Source organism: Choloepus didactylus, chromosome 13 (genome assembly GCF_015220235.1).
Source record: "Choloepus didactylus isolate mChoDid1 chromosome 13, mChoDid1.pri, whole genome shotgun sequence".
NCBI lineage: Eukaryota > Metazoa > Chordata > Mammalia > Pilosa > Megalonychidae > Choloepus > Choloepus didactylus.
In genome coordinates, this window is record NC_051319.1 from 20,092,941 (window position 1) to 20,119,021 (window position 26,081).

Here is a 26,081-nt window from a genome sequence, read left to right on the forward strand (position 1 = left end):
ACATACCACTTTTAACCAGCCAGACATACCAAAAGTGTAAAAATAAACCAATACACTGACAGACTACAACAACAGCTCTTATCTTTTGGGGACGAAAATCAGGCAACATACTATAAGCTTTTCTTAGAAGTTTTCTAGAATTCATTCTTTAGTTTAAGTCTTTAAAAATAGTTGGCTTTCATTTTCATACTTTGTTCTACATAAAAAGGTCATAGCAGATTCATTTAAAAGTGATTCTAAATAATTTTCTTTTCTTTCTTTTTTCAAGAGAGTTTCTTCTTTTAAACTTTTTGGGGGAATTAATAGCTGAGAACAATATCTAATTAGTCTTATCTAAAATGGGCAATTTTTAGCTTAGATGTAAGCACTTCTTATAAAATAAAACTTAAATTAAAAAAAAAATCTTGGATAATCTAACTTCCCTTGAGCTCTCAAAATTCTAATCAAGTTTCTGTTCCTCTGGGGTATATAATATATATTTAAGTCAAATTGTATACAGGACTAAATTGCAAATATTCAATGCCAACTGGAGCCTTAAAAAGAAACCAAAGATTTATATTTTTACCATCTGAACATGAACAGTAAACACTTTAATCTACAACATACTGTCAACCTATGCATAAGAACACTGCCATGTTCTTGTTTTTTTTAAACTTTTAACTCTGACTTTGAAATTTTAACTGAATCTCAGTTGAACCTTAAGAAATGATAACCATAAATTTATAACTGCCTTACTGAAAAATCTGTGAGTCACATTCCCAATATTTTGCTTGCTTAGACTGAAAATTAGTGAAGACACTTACACCATGGTATATAGATAAGTAGATCTGAAAACTGTTTATCATCATCTCCAAAGTACTGAAAAATTATATCCATGAGATTCCAGTTCAAATTTTGACAGACAAAACAAACTAGATTTAAAGTTCTGTATTAAAAAAACAAAACAAAAGTACAGTTTGCATTATGGGGCAATTAAAATAACTGTTCCATTTTTGAAGACCTGACATTAAAAATAATGAAAACTATGTAAGAGATCATTCTATAATTGTTCTGTTTTGCTCTTCTCATTCTAAGAATGTAGTATTTTTCAGAGACAAACAGCAAGCTAGTCAAGTTTATGCTTAAGACATTTACCTATACTTGGCCAGAAGTTTCAGAGGCTTCTTTCAGTGTAAACTCTCATGTTAAATATGAACATTTTCCCAATAATACTCTTAAGTCGCATCTCACTTATCTCCCTTAAGAACTGCACAGGCTTATTTTATATACTTAGAAAATCTGTAATAAACTACAGAGTTTACTAAGAGTAGAGGTACTCTGGTTAATGTTCAAAATGGTGTGGCCAGAGGAAAAGCAAGCAATATTAAAGAAGAACGCAATCCTTACCAACACAAATTGAAACCCCCTTTTCCCCAATAAAAAAGCTAGCCCCCAAAAAGGTCTCATTCTATAAAGATTTATCATTTCCAAATCACAGTGTAAGGAACTTGAGTAATTTACCAATTTTGTTTTCTACTCTGTGCCTTAGAAATACCTCACTAAAAACTGGTATCTGACACAACAGAAGACATTTGCAGACTATAATATTGTAGTGACAGTACTGAGGTTGATTGTTTGGTTACATCTTAATTATTTATATAGAACATTGGTCCAATAACTTAAAAATAAAGAACAGCAGCTGGAAATTTATCTCAGTCAATGTTCAGAGATAAAAGGGTTAACCACTCTTTCCATTATTTTCTGCATATAAGTCCTTTTTCATTTTGAAATCTGATGGCAATTAAATTCTGGCATTGTTCCAAGCTATTGCATGAACAGGATACTGAAGGCCATCACTATACAGCACACTGCAACATAAGGACTCTTTCGTTCACCTGTTGAGAAAAAGAAATATTCATCTTTATTAACTGAGTATCTAACATGGATATAATAAGGTATTACTACAGGGGAGGTGTACATGAAAATCAAGACAAAGTTCTTGTCTATGAAGCCGCTGTGTGTGTGTGCGTGGTGGGGGTGGGGTGGTGGTGGGGGTGGTGGTGGTGGTGGAAGGGCAAGAAACAAGGAACAGATGCAACATAAAAACAAGTAAAATACCAAATGAGCTAACTATACGGATTAGAAAACCCTTGAAGCTCTATTCCTGAGTAACAAAAAGCAGAATGCAGCACAGAGGCCCAAGAGTAATGATCTCAAGCAAATCAATAAAGGCCAAAGAAATACTGTTTACTTTCTTCCTGAAAAATGTGCAAATTTCCAACCTATTAAAAGAAATCCAACATACAACTTTAGCTATACTTTTTTTCCTCACTGGTAGCGATTAATGACCCTGAAAGGGGGAAAAATAAGCATTTGTGGATAAAAATAAACAGAAGATGGTCAATAAAGCTTTTAAAAAACATGGATGTAAAATATAATGCTTAATAAAAAACATATTAGAAAAAAATATTTCTGAGATGGATATCTTACCAAATCTTTATTAATATGATTACTCTGGGTAAGAAATGTAGAACATAAAACAAACATTTCTGTATGAGTCAGTTTTCACATGTGTTTAGGGAGTCCCCCACCCCCCCCAGAGACTTTCCTTTACATAAATTAGACCTGAAGTTGGCTTGTGAAATTGTCTTGCAAATAGATAGAGATCCAGTGATTGCAAATTAACTCATCCTGTTCTTTCCTGTTTCTGCAGTAACTAGTAACTGCAAGGCTGTACTAATCCATAAAGCCCCAGGCATTTGGAGTGTGCTTGAGAGCAGCCTAAGAAGGAAGAAGGAAGGAGGAGGAGAAACAGATATATGCTGCTTCTAGAAATAAATCTTGGGAATTTACCTGATGTCTTCTTGTAGAGATGATTTATGCCCTGTTCTAAGTATTTGTCTAAGATGTTTAAAATGAACTTTTTCCCAGAATCGACAGTAACAAGTTCAGTTAATTGCTCCTGGAAAACTTTGATCACCCTTATCAACTAAAATTCTCAAGGTTATTTTCATTTTCCAGAGCCTCCTTACGGAGCTCACACTGCCATATTGTTATATCTCTCTGTGTCTGATCAATGGCACTATTTAAAGACGGTATCGTACATGCAAAATAAACATTTGGTGTTTCTCTGGAAGTGCTGTTTTTCTATCCATAGATATTTAATGGACTGCCAGCTAAAGAAAAATTTAGAAAGTGGGAGAATAGTAATTTTCAATAACATCATCTCAATTGGAAAAAAACTCCCAAAACTACCTTGGGGCATAATCTTTAAGCAACACTAATTCTTTTGGTGTTTAAAAAAAAACAAGAAACAAAAAAAACTAAGCCATCAAAAAAAAAAAAAATTCACACATAAATTTTGGGTAATTTCAAAGTAAGCCTGTCACTTTTATTAAGCTATATACATCCATTAACTAATATATAGTCTTACTACAGAAGAAATTACTACTGTCCCCAAATTTCCATCTGCTGGAAAATAATGTTTGAGGAAGTTTTTCTCCATCCTCCAAGTCAGAACATTATAATTTACATATGGATTTCATTTTCCTGTTCTCAATTTTTGTAAGAGATTGTCATGTGGTAAAGCTAAACATCTTTGGCTGAACTTACTAAGAATGTTACTTCTTGTCTGGTCTTGGACTGTATAAGTCAATGTGAAACAGTTGCTGTAATGTGATGTGTAACATGATAAGATGCTTTGAACTGGACCTTTCCCCATTAAAACTGCATCCTTTGTGTATATATTGTGTGTCAAGATAAGAGAGGAACATGTGGTTGAGAAAGCAGCATATCGGCATCACCATTTTCTAAGCTACTTCACCAAAACGAAAAGCTAATGCTTTCACATAATGGGCGAGAATGAACACATTTAACTAAACCATTCAACCTGTGGCATTCACAGTCAAGAGAGGAAAATGGAAATTATAAATACAAAAACAAAAAAAGCATTGCTTATAATTATTCATAAAAACAGATCATACCAGAGGGAATCATTAAGAAAGCTACAAACTAGATATCTTAAATTTTTTGCTATACTCTTTTCAGGAAATAGTTGTGAACAAAAGGGTCACTTGGGTTGGCTACTGAATGGAGTTACTGACAAATCTCTATGAAATAAAACGCATATTTGTCTAAGTAGATTAACATATCTTAATATTTCCCCATGAGTTACGAACTTGATGAAAACACAGGAGTCCTAATTCCATATTTTTAATATTTTTACCAATGAATGTTTAGTATTACTGGAATACTCTCTATTCGCTCAAACTGCCTTGCTCTTCCATTATATTCTCTTTGCAGTTTACTTGAGGGTCTTTTCATTTCTCTGTTTTTTGGCAATATTCTTTTATTTCTTTTTCAGAGTGACTTGGCTCTGAAGCAAGTAGTTTGGTTTACATATATGTACATTTCCCATTAGCTACTAATGTTAGCCCTTGAGAGTGTTAACTTTTTTCTCTGGCTCTCTTCTTGGTTCTTTTTGGAGTACTTAAGACTTCTGTTATTTCAGGGTTTGTAGCTGTTGAGCATGCTGAGTGCCAGATAAGTCTGCACCACAGATCTCTGTAGATCTAGGCCAGTTTCTCAACTTCAGCACTACTGACTTCTTGTGCTGGATAATTCTTTGTAGCAAGGGGCTATCTTGTGCACTGTAGGATGTTTATCAGCATCCCTATCCACTATATGTGTCTGCCCCTCATCCCCCCATGTTGTGACAGCCAAAAATATCTCTAGACATTGCCAAATGACCCGATTGGTAAACAGTTATCTAGGTTATATTTGTGCCTTTACCAATCAAAGGTCAGTGATACTTTTTACAAATGAAAGATGCTCATGCCTTATCACCATATGAGAGAATAAAGTATAACAAAGAACACAGAGGAAGGACAGTTTAAAATGTTAAGAGAACATTGAATTCTCTGGAAGATGTCTTTTAATAATCAGTACATTACAATAAAGGCCTTGAAAGGGGTACATTTCTGTGAAGCCCCTTACGATTATACTATCATTATTTTCTACAGCAAGAAACCTAAAAGGGCAAAGAATCCCGTGATCTCAGCATCACAGTTTTAGAAGGGACTTCTAGATAATTCAATATTACGTTTACATGTTCTACTGTTAATGGGTGCACTGCATATCACTAAAGGTTCAAGGGAAGAAAGCTTGCTTTCTCAAAATTATTTCTGTGGATAATAACATATGAATCTTAGAAAACATTTTAAGATTTGAAACTTCTGTAACCAATTTTTAGCCTTTAGCCAAGACTAGTTGCTTATCCCCTTCCTCAGATATATTCTATTAGTTCCCAGGTCATCTACAGAAAAATTTTTAAGTGTTACAAGAATTTAGTTTATATTTTTGAAACTCGAAACAATTTTGTTTCCTGTTATGGACTATGTCAGAAATTTTCCACATCTCTGAAAAGTTGAAAACCAAAATAAAACATAATACTCTTCAGGGAACAGCTTATCTAAAAAAGATGACTCTTAAATCCCCTATTCTATTTAAAGGAGAATTCAGGCTGTTGTCAGACTGGTTAACAAGATTAAATGTTAAATGTTAAGGGTAGGAAAACTGTCCTTTGTTATGAAAATCTGCCAGCTTTATGAAAGAAAAATGTAGTTATGTGTAAATTCAATGTTAGAAGAAGAGCAGTAATATCAAACATTTTGGGGGTAATGAAAAGAATTTCAAAGAAGGACAAGAAATATTTGTTTCCCATCCAAGTGGCGCAACTACAAATGCCTTAAAAATGCTGGAGTAACTAAGGCATTTTTAAAAAGGATATAATTGACTACTCAAGAATATTGGTGAAGTACAGTAATAAAATACATTTTAAGTCATTCACTTACCAATCATTTCAGAGTTTACTATGTGCTGGACACCGTACTAAGTGCTGTATACATATATGTATATATGGGATGGGACAAGAGTATATCATTTTCTATATCTACATATATTTTAAAATGCTACTGATGTTAGAAGATAACCATATTTATCTTTACTTTAATCAATTTGGACAAAGTTCAGCTGTAACTACCTAGGGTTCAACAGACAAAATAGCTAATTTTTTAATGCAATTTTATTGAGATATATTCACACACCATACAATGCATCTGAAGTATACAATCACTGGCTCACGCTAATGTTTTTTTAAAAGCAACAAATAACATTCCATTACTTAATACAGGACAATAAAATGATTATGCCTAGATGGTTGCTCAGAAAGTCTTTCATCAGATGGAAATTCATCCTCAATTATCAAAATGGTACAAATTACACAGAACAGATTCCATATTATGAGCATAAAATTATGCCAGAAATCCCATTAAAACCAAGATATCTGATGTCTGAATTGGAGATTTTTTTATCTTCCAGCTAATGAAGTAAAATGAGGTATCCACAAAGTCTAGTTTAAACACACAAATGTCTGCAAGAAATGCATGAACTTGTGAAGCCTGAAATCTTAAAACTGACATTTGATTTGTGTGAGTATGACATAAGTAAGTGGGCCAACAAATTACAGCTGAAAAAAATGGAGGGAGACACAGACACTTACCAATTCTGGCACACTTCCAAAATATGCCCAACAATCTGTACAGAATAAAAAAGAAAAGAGTGGCTATTGATTTCTGGGAAACTTTAATCATTCTCTCAATATCATAATTTCCACAATCACGTGGACAATTTATGATACACTGGCATTTTAACTCTGATGCTTTGCTTCAAATCTGAAATTTGCTTGTTTGATGTCTATCCACCATTTATGAAAGTAGGATACACCATATCAATCATCAATGTATCGAAACTGCTATGAACTAGAATATATGTGGTATCATAGGTCAAACTTGGGGTAAATCAATGTGAGTAGCAAAACTGTCCACAAGGGCTTACTACACTTGGATTAATTTGGTCAACTGCAAGTGCTTTACCTTCAAAAGAAGAAAATATATATGCCAATTTAAATAAACATCAATTCTGAGAAAATGATAAATGGAGACAGCAGGTTTTGGATGAATTATGACATTAAAAAAAGCAAGCAAAACGCTTACATTAAAAACTTAAATCTTATAGAAGCTCTATACTTAAATAATCTATAAGCAAGGATTCACATAGCTGCGTCATTAGATAAGGAGGGATACAAAAATAATGTGCCTTTATTTTCAATACAAGTAGAAAATTTACAAATGTGGGGGACACTGTATGAGTTAACTAAATATAGCATTTAATGCATACATTCCAGAAAAAAAGGAAAATTAGAATAAGGATGTCAATTCTATTAATGCATATTATAAATAAAATACATATTACATGAATACATCACTTATTTGGCATGTATAAATCACTAGCTGTTTAAAAAAGACAACTAAATCATACAATGTCTAGAGATAACTGAAACAAATACAAACATTATAGACAATACTTTGTTGTCATAACAATATAATTATAAATGGTGTCATACCTGTTTACACATTAAAATAAATTGACATCATTATTTTATTTTATAATGGTTAGGATTGGTTCAACAAAATCACAGTACTTAAATTCCAGGGAAATGTATTACACTTTTGTAACCAAAGAGAAAGCTGGCTAATGAATCGTTAAGCAAGATGGATTCTATATATGTTCTTCCAAAGTATAATAAATTCCTGACCTCAAAACAGAAAGTGTCTTAGGACAGATTACCTGTAATGGGCAAAAATACAAGTTTTTTTGAAGGAATGACATTCTGATAAGTAAACAATTTGACTATAGGAACAAAAGGACAAAAGTCATACACACTCCATAAAGTAATATAAGCTAATATGAAGATACACAGTAAGTTACTTTGGCGCCTGACTGGGTCTAAATTCAAATCCCACTTATTAGTTACACAACTGTAAGCAAGTTATTAATTTTATTTCTCTGCCTCAGTTTTACCACTTGTGAAATAGGGATATTAAAAGCATTTACTTCATAAGGTTGTTTTGAGGATACATGAGTTATTATACAGAAAGTCCTTAGAAAAGTGAGTATCATATGCTGTATTCAGTAATATTTAGGGTAAAGGCACATATAGCAGTAACTCCAGATATCACTTAAAATCTGTTTACATTTCTTCATCAAAAAATAGAGGACATTTGCTGAGGCATTTGCAATGCCAGGGCTCCTTGATTCTGAGAACTTATAATATACATTATAGCAAATGGAGGGATTCAGAGGCAGGATCAATATGGTCCCTCCACGGGAAGCTATGAGCTCCACAGAACAGAATGAAACCACAGATCACAAAATCAAGTTCTTTTCAGCTCTGATATTCTAGAAATACTTACACGTTGCATTAAGAAACTGGAACAACCCATTTAGCACACTAAAAGCTTTAAATGAAAAAAGAATCCCTGAATTTGGCAACTTAAGAGACTTTATCAATATCACCTTAGCAATTTCCACATATTTCTGTAATATCCCAAATTATATTTACTAAAATATAGGATTTGTTAGTTGACTAAAAACCAATACAATTACACTGCTTAGTTTCTATGGATATAAACCAGTAAGTATATCTGATGATAATGCTGAGGCCTATGAAGCTGGGAAACAAGACAAAGTAAAAACCTTCTCTGATGCTTTTTAATTCTATATTACTGAAACAGCAAAAATTGAAGTTATCTTCAGCAGTAAAGTCTCAAGAACTCATTTTACCCAATTTGTCTAGGCATCTTCACCTACGCATGTAACACTCTCACTACAATAAAAGCTCACCAATATATAAACATGTTCAAGGAACCCAGACTACCAGGCAGGACAATGAAATTTCTAAGCTCTGCCAGTACCTGGCTATTTGCTGACTCATGTAACATGTAAACAGAAAGATACAAGAGTCTGCAAAAATTTCTTCTACAAATCTCATGTAGAAATCGAAATAGAATGGTGCCTTAAAATTGGTATAAATAGAAACAAACATAAAAAGCTTCTACTTGGATGTATCAGTATATACTTAAAAATGTAAAAATAGGCATGCTATATTTTTGTTTTTTTAATGTAGGAGAAATATACTACCACTCAACCTCTTCTATAAGGTTGGCAGCCCTGAGAACTCCTTTTTTAATGTAGCATGTTATGGATATATTCCTGCTCCTAAAAGAATGAGGAACAGACATTTCCACATGCAATCTAGTTTCTTTGAAAGACAATTTTCATAATAGCATCAGAAAAGAAAAAATATTCAATTCCACTATGTGATTATTCTTTAGTAAAATAAACACGTGACTATCTTATCAGATACACATTACGTATTGTATAAGAATTCTAAGCAACTGTTCAATGAGAATAAATATTTACTGGTTCAACCGTATGCTTTAATTGTTGGGGGCTGCAGGAAAAGGGGAAAAGGAAATAAAACTACCTGCTTGAGTAGAAAGGCCTCATGCACAACTAAGGAACAAATAAGATTATGTAATTTCAACAACTAGAGATTCTATTATTTCTTCTTTTGTTTTGTAATATGATTAAGTGAGGTATTGACTCTTATCAAGAAAAAAATCAAGGCATTTATTTATAGAAATTTATAAATATGTAAGGCAAAGAAAGTTTACATAGTTTTCACCATGTCATCTTTGTTTTTTAGTATATTATTCTTTTTGGTTGAATTCAACGTGTCTTTTATATTATAAACATAGCACTTAAAAAAAATATTTTAATTCTGTGTGCTAAGGGTCATACTAAACTTAAATCTTTCCAGGGTGTGAAAGTATAATTGAAAGGGATGTGACACAACCAAGACTTAATTTTTATTACTATTTTCAGTAAGCTAAATTTCTCCAGAGATGTTTGCTTTAAGATACCATTCGGAGCCTATATGAATAGAGCAGTCTTGTCCCAAGGAGGAAAAAACCTATATTATTATTTTTACTTACAGATGTTATAGATGGACTGATTGCTTACACTTATTTTAATCCTTTCAAAATATAATGATCAACTTTATTCATAATTCTATAAAAACTAGGGCCAAATACTACCTTTCAAAGTAATAAATTGTATCTTTAACCCCACAGAAAAAACTGCCAAGTCTTTTTTAATATAAAATTTTCAGTCTAACACATGTCACTTCTGAAATTTATTTTTATAGTAAGGTACTCTGACTATAAAGATTTTGGATTTTTTTTTAAAAAGAGAAAATAATGTAAAAAGTTATTACAAAACTGAGTTACACACAGGAATTGAATAACTAATGAATTCATAGTAATTAACATTCAATGTCTACAAGAACTAATTTGGGTGATGAGACATCACTAGCAACATACCCAGTTTTATTTCTGTCCAGGAGGCTGGGTGCCAAGGATCGGATATAAGCACAGGTACATATAAGCAGCAAGATTACAGTCAACAAACTCTGAAAATTGAAAATGGCAGACTAAAAAGAGAAAAAGAAAAATTAATATCACAAGAAAAACTGCTTGGGTAAAAAATGTCAGACAATTTCACATTAAGAATCATGCTTTCATTTCTCCAAAAAGGCAAATAGACTTAAACATCTGAGAATACTCAAAACCTGAGAATCATGAGATGTTCAGAGAGTGTACTTCCATTCTTTGGCTAAGGAAGGCAAGAGAAGCAACAAAAATTCTAAATTCAAGAACTTGAAAATACTACCAAAAATGTCACAAATCCCAAATTGCTGACCATAGCACAACCAATATATAAAGATGTTCAAAGAACCCAGACTACCAGGCAGGACAATGAGGTCTCCAAGCTCCGCCAGGACCTGGCTACATGTTGACTCATTAGCATAAGTTTCTGTCTCACAACTGTAAGCTGGGTGAGACTGTGGAGATTAAATGCTGACTAAATGCCATTAAACAAATATGAAACTACAAATGCTGGAGGGGATGTGGAGAAATTGGAACTCTTATTCATTGTTGGTGGGACTGTATAATGGTTCAGCCACTCTGGAAGTCAGTCTGGCAGTTCCTTAGAAAACTAAATATAGAGTTACCCTTCGATCCAGCGATTGCACTTCTCGGTATATACCCGGAAGATCGGAAAGCAGTGACATGAACAGTATCTGCACGCCAATGTTCATAGCAGCATTATTCACAATTGCCAAGAGATGGAAACAACCCAAATGTCCTTCAACAGATGAGTGGATAAATAAAATGTGGTATATACACACGATGGAATACTACGCGGAAGTAAGAAGGAACGATCTCGTGAAACATATGACAACATGGATGAACCTTGAAGACATAATGCTGAGCGAAATAAGCCAGGCACAAAAAGAGAAATACTATATGCTACCACTAATGTGAACTTTGAAAAATGTAAAACAAATGGTTTATAATGTAGAATGTAGGGGAACTAGCAATAGAGAGCAATTAAGGAAGGGGGAACAATAATCCAAGAAGAACAGATAAGCTATTTAACGTTCTGGGGATGCCCAGGAATGACTATGGTTTGTTAATTTCTGATGGATATAGTAGGAACAAGTTCACAGAAATGTTGCTATATTACGTAACTTTCTTGGGGTAAAGTAGGAACAGGTTGGAAGTAAAGCAGTTATCTTAGGTTAGTTGTCTTTTTCTTACTCCCTTGTTATGGTCTCTTTGAAATGTTCTTTTATTGTATGTTTTTTTTTTTTTAATTTTTTTTTTCATACAGTTGATTTTAAAAAAGAAAAAAAAAAAAAAAAAAAAAAAAAAAAAAAAGATGCAGTGCCCCCTTGAGGAGCCTGTGGAGAATGCAGGGGTATTCGCCTACCCCACCTCCATGGTTGCTAACATGACCACAGACATAGGGCACTGGTGGTTTGATGGGTTGGGCCCTCTACCACAGGTTTTACCCTTGGGAAGACGGTTGCTACAAAGGAGAGGCTAGGCCTCCCTATGGTTGTGCCTAAGAGCCTCCTCCCGAATGCCTCTTTGTTGCTCAGATGTGGCCCTCTCTCTCGGCTAAGCCAACTTGAATTGAAAGGTGAAATCACTGCCCTCCCCCCTACGTGGGATCAGACACCCAGGGGAGTGAATCTCCCTGGCAACGTGGAATATGACTCCCGGGGAGGAATGTAGACCCGGCATCGTGGGATGGAGAACATCTTCTTGACCAAAAGGGGGATGTGAAAGGAAGTGAAATACGCTTCAGTGGCAGAGAGGTTCCAAAAGGAGCCGAGAGGTCACTCTGGTGGGCACTCTTAACGCACAATTTAGACAACCCTTTTTAGGTTCTAAAGAATTGGGGTAGCTGGTGGTGGATACCTGAAACTATCAAACTACAACCCAGAACCCATGAATCTCAAAGACAATTGTATAAAAATGTAGCTTATGAGGGGTGACAATGGGATTGGGAAAGCCATAAGGACCCACACTCCAATTTGTCTAGTTGATGGATGGATGAGTAGAAAAATAGGGGAAGGAAACAAACAAACAAAACAGACAAAGGTACCCAGGTTCTTTTTACTTCAATTGCTCTTTTTCACTTTAATTATATTCTTGTTATTTTTGTGTGTGTGCTAATGAAGTGTCAGGGATTGATTTAGGTGATAAATGTACAACTATGCTAATGGTACTGTGAACAATCGAATGTACGATTTGTTTTGTATGACTGCGTGGTATGTGAATATATCTCAATAAAATGAAGATTTAAAAAAAAAATAAATGCTGACTAAAGTTCTTTTCAATTTCAAGAAACTTTTAGGACATGGATACTTTGAATTCAAGAGATCATTTTCTTTGCATTGACAAACACTAGGCTATTAGATTTTGGTGAAAGAAAAGAACCTGTTCATTCAATGCTGATTCTTTAAAAGTTATCTACTGTTTAACAGTTCATCTCTTGTTCCAAAAATTGAAACTTAATACAGAAACCACAGGAAACCATAAGCTTCCAGAATCAAACATGGGAAAACATAGGTTTCCAGTCAAAATAAAATGGAGGTGGACTTACTCAAAATTTAGGTTGTGTCAACTTTTCAGGAAATGTCCTTAAACCTATTTGCTTCTTTTCTTCCATAGTTCATATAGAATTTCTTCCTTTCTGTTCCCATAGCAAGGTACAATATATGTATATTATATAACTCATCCCTGAGGGTGGATATTGGCTTATCAGACTCTGAATCTTTAGCACCTGACCATACGCATGCCACGCAGTAGCCCAATTAAGGGATGGTTGAATAAATAAAATAATTTTTAAAAGTGCAGGGATATTATCATGTACATAATAAAGAATAACATTTCCATGATATAGAGGTAAATAAAATATATTAAGCTCATGCAGAAATTGGCAATATGCTTACTGAGTAAACTTAGAAGCAATCCCTACAAAATCAAGAGTAAGACATAAGAGTCATAAAAGTTTTTAGAAGGGCAAAATTGTTACTTGCAAGATGGTAAGTACTTCTGTGAAAAGCCCTTAAAAATCAAGTGAAAACATTACAGACCATAACACAAATTAAGTAAGGTGGCTGGGCATGTAATTAAACATAAAAATCAATAGCTTTCATAATTATTAATGAACCAGTTGGAAGACACAATGGAGACTCCATTTATAACAGCAGTTGTAACAAAAAGCTAAAATAAATAGGAATAAGTTTAACACGAAATGTGAATATTAACTTTAAGAGAAAAATTGACAAAAGTCCTAAAATACACTAAAGAACATTGAAGGAAAATGGATTGTTATACCAGGTTCTTCTATTGGAAGGCAACATCATAGAGCTAATCTATAATTAAAGTGAGGCCAACGAAAATACAAAAAGTCATTTTTTGAAATAGACAAACGATTCTGAAGTTCCTAAGAAAAAATAAATAAGAATAAGAAGGAAAATCTTAAAAAATGAGAGAACAAGCGCTGCCAGAAATTCAGTCAAAATATTCCTTTTAATCGTACGAATAGGTATAAACTATTTAAAAAATTAAGAAGTTATACTTGGCATTTACCAATAACCAATGATAAAAAATGCTATGTACAATGCTAAGTGGCAGGAGAAACAAGATGCAAACTTTCACACCTGGCTTATTTTTAGCTGTATAAACCTATATGCAAATACAAGGAGAGAATGCAGTGATTATCCCTAGACAGTTTTTACCTGATTCTAAACTTTTCTGGATTTCTCAAGTTTTCTAAGTGTTAATTTTATGGTATGTAAAGATCACAGAAATGATCTGTAATTTACCATTTCAATACTTTTTTTCTATGCAAATCTTTTCTTCATGGATACAGAAGAGATACATTTAGTATGTCCTGGGTTCGAATTAAATTGGATTTTCATTATCCATATGTGAAAGCAATGACATATATTTTTTAACTTGGAATAAAATCTACGAATTAACCGTAATGACCAATTCTAGATAGAAATCAAAATAAGAATCTCACAATTTCAAATGTCATTATATTTTGAACATGTATATGAATTTAGTAATAAATAACATTTGACAACCTCATGAAATAACTCCCAGTCAATATCACCAAATGTATTTAGTATCTGCTCTATCTGGGGCAAGAGGCTAAACACTGGAAATTTAAAGAGGCATACAGCATGGTTCTTTTCCTAAAACTTAGTTTACAGCTAAGAATAATTATTGATGTTCACCAAAGGCTTGCTTTACATTAATGCTATGAACATTGCTTTGCATTATATTATAATTTATTATGTATGATATACATAATTATTATATCATACATACATAAATATCCATATATATCAGAGGTAGATGTTAGTATTACTCTTATTTTATAGATGAGACAACTGAGACACACAATAGTTGTAAATGAGTTAAAATAGCTCATGTATTTAAAAAATTAAACAGTGGAGTGATTTCATCAAGATGATGGTGTGAAATACTCCAGGGTTGCGATCCCACCAGAAGTTTTAAATAAGCAAAAACTGGCAGAACCATCTTTCACAGAGCTCCAGAAAACAGTTAAAGGGCTGCAATACCTGGGCAAGTACCAAGTTAAGAAAAAGGCAACTTTAAAATAAAATGGTAGGAAAACCTTGTAGCATCTTTGCTGGCCCTTCCCTCGTAACTTCTCTGGCTTTCATGTGAAGTCTGCCTGCACTCCTAGTGTGGGTCCTTGGTCCCAGACGGCACAGTATAACCATTCCGGACATATTGGAGTCATGTATGCTTGTGTGAAACTGTCTGATGGCAACCTGAAAGACTCAATGAGGATACCTGAAGGAGGCTCACTGTCCCAGAACTTGTCCTTTACATAGGGAAGGCTCACAGGGCAACTGGAATGCTTCAGGAGGACAGTAAAAATCAGATGCCTGGGAAAAAGGATTGACAAGTGTGGGACAGTGTAGCACCTGGCACAAGGAGAAAACACTATTCCCTAAGGGAAAAGGGACATCTGGATCTATATAAATGGGAGAATGCCCAGACCCATGCACACATGCACAGGACAAGAAACATGCTCAAAAAAGACCTGGGAGGAACCTATACTTCTGACTTGGGCTGTTCTTTAAACTCATTGTTAGGCAGGCTAAGCTCTAAAGGAGTGGATGAGGCAGGAAATTTTATGTTGTATGTGTTACCTCAATTAAAAAAAAGAGATTAAAGAGACGATGACAATTAAATGCAATACATGATCCTGAAACTGACTTAACAGTGGAGGAGAAAATACCCAAAGTACTTTATTTCAGGGTATCTGGGCAGGGGGTATACTGGAGTTCCCTTCTTTTTTTTTTTTTTTTTTTTAAATTTTTGCAATTGTCCTGTAAGTTTGAAAAGTATTTCAAAATAAAACTTGCAAATTAAAAAAACAAAAATCAACCAAAGAAAAAAAACTAAACAACTCATTGTCGCATATGCAAGTGATACTGAACGATGGTGACAAAAAAAAAGCTGTGTTCAGAGGAAAACATCAGGAAAGACTTCAAGGAAAAATCAGAAACTGAGCCATGCCTTGCATGTGCACAATTTAGATGAGCAAAGAACAGTCTCAGAAAATAAAACCCCACAGAATTAGTAATTCATACTTTCAGGGAATAATGAACAGACCTCTTAAGCCAAGGATTCAGGGAGCAAAGTAGATGGAAAAGAGATGTGCAAAGTAGGTTTGTTAACTTGCTAATGGAATGTCTAAATTCATGATTTTACAATGTTGTTTTCTTCCCTTCCCCAATGTCTTTTTAAAGATACATGCAAAAATGATATGATGTCTGGGATTGGTTTCTAAATAATCCAGTGGAGAGAGAGGAAATATATATGTGTGTGTGTTGGGGATGGATGGAATTGATGACGTAATGTTGGATACATGGATTCATTACACTGTTCCTTTGACTTTTTTAGGTTTGAATTTTTCATAATAAAAATTTTAAAAAGCACTTAAATGGATGCCAATAATTAAAGAAGTGGTGTGTGTATATCTATATATGTTTGGTGTGTAAAACAAAGTAAAAACCATTTAAATATGAACTATATGATATACACAGTTTTCTTTCAGGAATTTATAGCTTTTAAAACTTAAACACACAATCTTAGGTGGTAAAGTCTTGTTAGATATATGCGGTCCAGTTCAAAGAATGTTTCAAACTTATACACATTAGCCTATCATCAATAGCTTTCCTCCTAATGCTTAACACCTGTTGTCCACTGACATAAAATTTTAGTTTCAGAGTTAAAGGAAACAGATGTCCTCTGTAAAATAGAAAAATAACTGGGATCTTCAATAAGACAATGTTATTAAGAGGAGGGGAGGAAGCTATTAAAAAGAAAGCATATTCAATCACAAAATAGAGAAAAAGGTGACAAAAAAGGTGGTAAGAGAAGTAAAATGCATTAACAGTGTTTAATGTTTTTCAGATCCTTTAAATCATGAAATCTTTTTCAAGGTAGTCTGGCTATAAATAATATACTTTAAGATGTTGTCACTTTTCCAATTCTCAAAAATTCACATTTAAAAGAAAGGGAAACACTAAGGAAACAACTTAGAAATGAGAATGAAGAAAACGCAAACCAAATACTATATACCATGACCAGCTTGTAGGGAACACAGACACACAGCTCTAGACAATTCTAAAATATGGGTAAGAAAGAATTTCATATACAGTAAATTTGATATATTGCCTTATTTTTTTTTGAGTCCTATTACCTCCACAAGAAAGAAAAAAAAATTATCTATTAAATATCTAAGAAATTGATCTGCCTTGCGTAACCAACCACCAGAAGAAGCAGAGCAGACATTAAGTTCTTTCTCCCCAAATTGCACAGAGCTTATGTTCTTCAATTTTTAACTGTAGCAAAGAAAACTCTGGGGCTTGTCTTGGGCAAGTGGTTACAGCACTTGTGTGTACACTGCTCTAAACGCTTTGTATTTACAGAACGGCATTAGTTATATTCCAAAATAGGAAAGGTTCTTCAACTACAATTTTTTTTTTTTTTTTAAATTAGAGAAGCTGTAAGGTTTATAGAACAATTATATATAAAATACAGGTCCCCATATACCATGCCACCACCAGCACCTTGCATTAGTGTGGAACTTTTGTTACAACTGATAATAGTACTTTTTCATAATTGTATTTTTTTGAAACAGTAGTTACCTTTGTTACAATTGATTAAAAGATCATTAAAATAGTACTTTTTTTACAACTGATTGAAGATTATTAAAAAAGTACAATTAAAATACTGTTCATAAATTACATTAGGTGTATTTTTTCCCATATACCACCCTATTATTAACACCTTGTATTGGTGTTGTACATTTGTCACAATCCTTGAAAGAACACTCATGTACTATTAAGTATAGTCCATTGTCTATAAAAAGGTTCACTGTTATAAAGTCCTATGTTTGTTTTATCTTTTAATTTTTAATCTTGTAATTTACAGACCTAAAGTTTCCCCTTTTAATCACATTCACATATATAATTAAGTGCTGTTAATTACATTAATACCATGCTGCCATATCCACCATCCATTTCCAAACCTTTACAATCAACCCAAACAAAAATTCTGTACGAATCAAGCATCAACTCCCCAGTCTCCAAACCCAATCTATCCCCTGGTAAATTATAATCTAGATTCTAACTCTATATATCTATTCGAGTCCCTACTTTCAATTCTTCTGGATATATACCCAGAAGCAGGGTTGCTGGGTTATACAGTATATCTATATTTAGTTTTCTGAGGAACTGCTAAACTGTGTTCCACAGCAGCTGTACCATTTTACATTCCCACCAGCCACAAATGAGCATTCCCATTTCTCCACATCCTCTCTAAAACTTGCAGTTTTTTTTTTTTTAATAGCAGCCATTCTAGTGAATGTGAAATGATATCTCATTATGGTTTTGATTTGCATTTCCCTAATAGTCAGTGATGTTGAACATCTCTTCATGTACTTTTTGGCCATTCGTATATATCCTCTTTGGAGAAATGTCTCTTCAGGTCTATTGTGCATTTTTAAATTGGGTTGTTTTGTTTTTTTATTGTTGAGCTGCAGGATTTCTTTATGTATTTTCTGGATATTAAACCCTTATCACATATATGGTTTCCAAATATTTTCTCCCATTAAGTAGGCTGTCTTCACTTTTGTGACAAAGATGGGATTTAAAAAATATATATATATATATGAAAAGATCTTAAAAATATGCAGCTATACTATATTTTTTTCAATTAAATTGGTCTCAGTTTGAATCCCTAGTTTCAGGATCAGTTAAAACTAACAGGAAAACCAAATTGGTAGAATTTCAAGCACGATACCTGGATTTTATGGTTTTAACTATTAAATTTAGGCAACCATATGATTGATCCATGTCTCTTTTATCTCTTCTTAACTCATGATGGCATTTGTCCCATTATTATAGTCTTATAGATTAGGTGTCTTTCTGAGATGAAATATGCTTACTTCCATGGATAAAGTATATCATGTTCACATTAATTATAGTAACACCCAGAAGTTATTTACCTTCTCTCTACTTAGTGGACACCAAGTTAGGACACAGGCTGAACTGGCCAATAATAATACTTTAAGTACCTACCACTTCTGAAGAACTTTCCTTTGTGCTTTAGCACATGCCCTCTGTTCTTGCCTGCCTGATAAACTGACTTCTCCTCCTAGTCTCAAAAAGTCACTTCCTCTGTGATGTCTTCTCTGTTCATACCCTCCACAACCAGCAGATCTATGATTTTTCTATATGTATGGGTTACACACTTAGATTCCCATGTATCACCCATCAAATTGTACTATAAGGGCCCATACTCTGATAGGTAAAATAAAGGCCTGGGGTCACTTCAGTATCCACATCTTGTATCACCACCTGGAATTCTGACAAAGTTCTGTTCGCTCAAGAAGCCAGGCTTGAAGGTGCCTGCACATTTAACAGTGTATATTTTTCTGACTCTACCTAATTCCTAAGGGATACACATTTAGATTTGGATGATTACTTACGCAAGTTAAGTGAAATATCAAGTTCTCAAATTTAAGTTTTACCTAATGTTCAGTGGCAACCTAATACCTAACAGTTTTCCTTTTTGTGCTCTAGGTCAGGAGACCAATATGTTTTAAAACCATACAGAGTTAAGGACTACATTTTTTAAAAAATAAAAGGATATCAGTAACATAGTCACATGGTAAAGTTCAATGTTTCATTGTAAAGTTTTCAGATTTTTATATTAATAACCAGCAATGAGAAAATACATTTTCTTACGTTATATACATTTTAAAAAATGCAGTTTGTCTTGCCATGAATGACATAAGGTTACTGAGAAATTCACACACATGAACAGTAGAAAACTGAATACAACTAGTTGCCTTGTATCTTACTATTTCTTAGTTTTATGTGCATTATTTAATGTTTAACAGTTAGCCACATTTATTAAAATGGATAGCACGATATTTTTATAACTCCCTGGCATTGTCACAAGGTGTGCTGACTCTTTGAAGCTCCCCATCAATTAACTCAAATACTAGTGTGAACAAAGCAATATATATTCAGAGGCAGACCCTGGTCACATCACTTGGCATATTTTCATGTAACACTTGATTTTGTATAAATTTTTTTGATATTGATTTTCACTCACACTGGCACTCCACTTTAGGATTCCATATTTAATAAGGGAACAAAAATACAGACAATGTCAGACTTACAGTATTCCCATAACTAGTTCTTAGAATTTCAAATAATGAAGGCAGGTGTTCTATGACCTTCTTCATTTCTTTCTGCAAATTCTCATTAATCTTGGCTTAGGTCTCCCTAAAGAAATAACTGCTTATTTTTCTGGCATGTGAGCAAAATAAACTGACACAGAAAGGAAAAAGGAGTTCTCTAGGGCAAGCAGATCTTTCCGTAGTTTTTTTTTTTTTTTTTTTTGCCAACTGTCCTAAAATAATAATCAAGGGACAGAATTTTACAACCAAGGATATTAAAGCTTCATAGATTCATTTTAACACATACACACAAAGATACTGTTTTTGACTAATGATGTTGCAACAATAGTTGATATTTTATATGAGATGATTTTTAAACAAATTCAAAAGTACACCTTATGTTTTCTAATGTCATTGTTTCTGAAAATGATCACTTTATGTCGCTGTTGTTCCACTACAGCAACATTATAAAACAGACTTTATCCCTAACTAAACCTGAGCACCAAAACTTGAAGATGTGAATAACAATGCCATGAGAGCAAAACTAAACTTCCTAACAATCTCTACAATCATTTAAAATAGTAAAAATTTTTTGCCAACGTCTATAAAATAGCCACATTAACTACAAAGGACCCACAATAACGACAATCTGTTTTAGAACAAATTTGCTAATTAATGATTTTTCTTGTCTTCGTTTTATTTTAAATAAATTCACTTGGATAATCTAAAAATGTATACAGTAAAATGTAAAAATCTTTCACCTTGCCCTCCTCTCATTCCCCAGAGTAGTCAAAGGATGATGTTAAAGACCTGATACATAAAAAGATACCGGTACTGGCTCTTTTTGTGTGCACACACATTTTCAAGTGATCATACTGAGCACATTTTTCTACAACTTGCCTTTAAAAAACCCTCAATTTAGAAGAGATCTGCTTTATTCTTTTAACAGTCTAAAGTTTGAAATCTGGGTCTACTCTTTACTACATGTGTGATCTTGGTCACGTTTACTTAATTGTGTTTTAGTTTCCTACCTGTTATAAAAAAGGATATTATTATTTTACTAATCCCCATTGATAGGCATTCAGTTTGTTTCCAAATTTTCACGATTATAAAAATATGTGCCAGTTAAATTAGTCTATTCTTGCCCCTATGACCCTATTTTTTGCAGGAGAAGGGCAACTGTTAGATCAAAGGGAATTCACTGCACTATTTTGTAGTCTAAAAGGGTTGTACCAATTAGTATTTTCACATGCAGTGTTTTCATTAATTTAAGAGCTTTTGGACAGAATTTGGATAGTTTGCATCTTTTAAAAGAGCTGTGGAAGATGACAGAAATAAAACAGTTTCCCCTACTGAATTAATTTCCTATTGTTTCTATAACAAATTACCACAGTACTAGTGACGGAAGCCTAAAATGGGTTGGTAGGGCCGCATTCCTTCTAGAAGCTTTAGCAGGGAATCCATTCCTTTGCCTTTTCCAGCTTCTAGAGGCTGCTCACATTCTTTGGGTGGTTACTCCACATCACTTTGGCCTCTGCTTTGGTAGGTCTGACCCTCCAGCTTCCTCTTATAATGACTCTTGTGATTGCCCTCCTTCTCCCCCATAATCCAGGATGATCTTCACTTCTCAAGATCTTTAACTTAATCACATGTGCAAAATCCCTTTTCACCTAAGGTAACACACACAGAAGTTTCAGATCAGGACTTTTTTGGAGTGGGGGTAGGTATTCTGCCCACCACATCCTTTCATGAAGAGGCATTCAACAGTATTTTCTAGACTCAGAGCTGCCTGTAGCACCCTCTGAAGCACAACTCCAAATACAATCAGACTGATGTTCCTGGGGGTTGTGAAATGCTGCAGCCATGCCTTGACTTTTGCTAATCTCAAAGTTGTGCTCCCTCTTCTCAAAAATGGCAGTAGAGGCCCCCAAACTATTTTCCTCCAAGGGTCACTTTTATTATCCCTACATACTCCAGATCTATCTTGAAATAAGCAAGCTATTGCACTGAGTTAATTTATCCAAACATGAAGTAAATAAACTTGAAGTCAGTTACCTTGTATAATCATTCTTAAGTAAATCATAATATGTTAGGTCTTTTAAAATAATGAAAATAATCCATAGACTTTCATTTGTCACCACTAACATAGACTCAATAATTTATCACGAGTCAGAATTTTTTTCAGATGCAATTGTATCATATTTTATCTACTAAGATATAATTTCTTGTTACAGAGTCACTCCTGAGTGTTAAAACTATATTCATCAAGTTTGGATATGAAAGGAAGAATTCAATAATGAGTTTTTTTTTTAGGTGTATAAATAAAAATAGCGCTAAGCCAAACAGTGCAAAGTACTTACTAACAAAACTTTCCAATTAGAAACCTTACGAGTAAAGGAAACAACAGCAAATACTAGAAGAAAAAAATGAAAAGATACAAGCAGTATGAAGTCATAGAGGAAAGAATAAGAAAAGCATTAGAAAATATAAAATTAATATGCTAAACAGTGCTTTGCCAGGAAAGTGAGCAATGACTGTTTATCAACTATTCTTAATCTGTAGAAAAAAGGACCCTGTCTAAACCCACAGTATTTTCATCAGTCTTGGATTACATGGGCTCCATTGGAGCTTATTTTTTACTTTTAAGATTATAAAAAAAAATTGTTTAAACAATTTGTTGATTAACGGCCTTTCTTTATGCATAACACTGTCTGGGGGCTTCAAATGTTAAATGCCTCCTCTGTGGGAAACAAATTTTTACTGACATATTAATTCCTCTAGCTTAACTGAAATGCACTTTAAAACAAGGACTGAATACCAAGGACTCCAAATTTTAACAATTTTACTTGCATCAACATCCTATTTCTTTTACATGAAACTCAGGGTGGGGTTGGGAGTGGGAAAAGACATAGAAATGACACTCCTGACCCAATCGTGATAAAAATTCTACAGCATTGGAAAAGTAGGTCAGAATTTTATCATTTACAAATCTAAGTCAGGTCAGCATTTTCAAACTAAGTATCTAGTTGTAAATTCATATGCACCACTATTATCTGTCAAAATGGAAAGCATGGAAATGCAGGGATAAAGTTAAGCCTATATGTGAATGCATGTGCGTGCATACATGCACACACACATCCCCCCTTTGGCTCAAGATAAGTGACCAAAGTTAACAGAAAAGATTTTTAGTAAATACAGAAATATCATTATCTTCTTTGGGTAGCATTAGGACAGAAGCTCAAACTTTGTTGCTTAAGGTAAGGTAGCAAGACATTGTGCCAATTAGACAAGTTATCTTGGTTTAATGTGAAAGCAAGACTACCCTCACTTAATGTTTGACCTGCTAAGAACACATCACCTGTCTCTTCTCAGTGATAGTGGTCACTAAATATTTGCATTATTTAATGAAATAATCTAAGCACAAAACTTTGTCCTTGCATAAATCAACATCTGTCTTAGCTTAATTTCATTTGCAAAAAGAGGGGCTGAATTAAATGAACTGTTTCAAAAATGTACAAACCTTCTCTACGTATTTTCCACTTAAGAACTTTCACAGACATGATTAAAACCACAGTTCAGAGAAGCACCTCAACCTTGTTCTGCACTGGCAAGGTTGGTGGGCACACGTGGTTATTTTCACCTCATTGTCATGATACCTAACATGCACTTGCTATGTTTATACTTAGTTTTGGTGTTATTCTATGGCCACCTTATATCTAAATGTAAGGCTATGAAGGTGACAAACAAGATAAATGACAAGAAAATAAGGGCTTTGCATGTGTCCTTGATAAATGATTTGACCAGAGAAATGTTTCTGAAGGAAAAAGAGCAAATTGAACTACAAAAAAAAGGACTCTGATAATGCAATCAAGAAAATGAAGTCCTGATACATGCGACATGGATGAACCCTGAGGACATTATGCTGAGTGAAATAAGCAAGACACAATATGAAAAATATTGTATGATCTTAAGGATATGAATTACTTATAATTAGCAAATTCATAGAAAATACTCTTATGGATTATTACAGAAGTATGAACTAATACAAGGTGTTAATAGGGTGGAATATGGGGGAAAAAACTAAACTATGGGCTAATAACAGTACAATTTTAATTTTTTTCATCAATTGTAACAATAATGCAAAGTGTCAATAGAGGGGTACATGGGAATGCTGTACTTTCTCATTTTTTTATTGTGGAATATAGCATAGTTACATAGAAGTGATAACTTTCCAAGTACAATTTAAAAAGTAGTTAGCAAATTTCAAAGAATGTTATGGGTTACAGTTCCACAGTTGCAGTTATTTCCTTACTGTGAAATATAACGTACATGCAAAAAAGGTGATAACTTTCAAAGTATGATTTAACAAGTAGCAGAATGCTGTATTTTTTACTTGATTTTTCTACAAACCTATACCTTCTCTAATTAAAAAAAAAAAAAGAAAAGAAAAAAGATACCCAGACCCTGATTTTTTTATACTGCTAAATTAGGTTTCTTGAAAACTTACTGCATAGCTCTTTCAACTACAATGCACTTTTTCTAACATACCGACATCCCAGGTTACTGGAACCAGCAGGAATGAAAAATTAACCACCCGGCACTTGTTTCTACCACCTACCTCTATCTGACTGGCACGATTTCATATTTGAGAGCCACAAATTACTAAGACACAGTTTATCCTCACTGTTGTTTCATGACAACAGCATGAAGATTTTTGGCACATAGCCATTAAAACAAATTTGAGTTCTGACTTCACCACCAAAAACGCACATAGCACATGCAAAGTAAATGAAAGCTGTTCTTTTTACTTTTGAAAAAGCAAAACATGGTAAGACAATTTAAATACAATTTGTACTACAAAGAAAATAATTCAACTTCAGCTTCTATGAAGATATGAAAATTAAGAGTAACAGTCTCCCTACGCTTCCTAAATTAGCAATGGAATTAAAATTTCTCACTAAGTTAAATAAAGGCTCAGTAATGATACTGTGATACTCATAAGAGCAGAAGTGTATCCTTTCATGCAGGAGTGGGGAAATTAGCTGAAAGAGAATATATCTTCAGCCAGGGAAGGAATAACCTGCCAAAAAATTGCCGTCTTTTGTGGCAAGTGGTAAACTTGTGCAGGGTAGAAACTGTGTTTTATGCCCCGGCCATTAGCAAAATACGAGCACAAAGCAGGCAACAATTAATGAGTTTTTGACTAAATGACTAAGCATTTTGCGCCGTATGGAATTCTGGAGGAACTTGTGGCAACACAAGCTCAACAATTTTTCACCATATAATAATGATCCTTGGCTTTGATGGGGTCATCACGGCTGTTTCTGAGAATCATTGGTAAGCTAGCGTCTATAAGATTGAGACAATATACTGGGGAGAGGCCTGAAAAGATCATTGATTAAACAGGAGAAAATGAAGTGTGGAGTCTGGGGTAGAAAAATGATACAGGTCAGGACCGTCAGGAGAGAGAGACGAGAGAAAAAACAAGCGTAAACTCGAGAAACTCTAAGGTTTCAAAGGGTTATGACTGCAAAGGACCTGTGAAACTGACGGGTTAAGCCAAACTAACACATTTTCTTCAAAACAGTCAGGAAAAATTGGCCCCTGCCGTGAAAGGAAGGCGCCACGACCCCGAGGGCTTCCTCATATGGGAGGCTCAGACTCTCCCTGGTTAGGCGTGCACAGGCCACAAGGCTCCCAGGGCCCGGGCACCCTCCGTGTCCCAGAAAAATCAAGTTAATGACGGGGCCACCTGGTTCACGAACCCAAGGCCAACCCTCGACCGTCTAGCCTCAGCACGGACCCCCTCGTGAGAGCAAACCACGACCCCATAGCCCAAGTTCTTACCATAGTGAGGCCCGCGAAGCCCCAGCCACATCACCCTTCCGGGCCCAGAGCGGAAGAGGCGTGCTCACTCCTCCTGCCCTTCTTGAGCTCTCCCGCAGTCTAGTTGGACCCGACAGACCACCTCCTCCCTGTTGGCGCAGCTCAGACGCCAGGATAGGCTCCTCTCTTCCGGAAATGGCGGGATTTAGACCAAG

At 34.3% G+C, this 26,081-nt stretch overlaps 1 protein-coding gene and 1 non-coding gene across 2 annotated transcripts; both read right to left on the reverse strand.

Annotated features, from left to right (window-relative positions):
- Positions 1-814: 814 nt before the first annotated feature.
- Positions 815-26,015, reverse strand: TMEM167A (transmembrane protein 167A). The gene is made up of 4 exons (XM_037801293.1): positions 25,888-26,015; positions 10,263-10,372; positions 6,539-6,573; positions 815-1,874 (listed from the first exon to the last, which is right to left on the reverse strand). The coding sequence occupies exons 1-4, from the start codon at positions 25,888-25,890 to the stop codon at positions 1,804-1,806; spliced, it is 219 nt and encodes a 72-aa protein (XP_037657221.1). The 5' UTR covers positions 25,891-26,015; the 3' UTR covers positions 815-1,803.
- On the reverse strand, positions 8,997-9,131 carry LOC119508605. Its single transcript, XR_005211509.1, has one exon. It is a non-coding gene; the product is annotated as a small nucleolar RNA U109 (small nucleolar RNA).
- Positions 26,016-26,081: the final 66 nt, after the last annotated feature.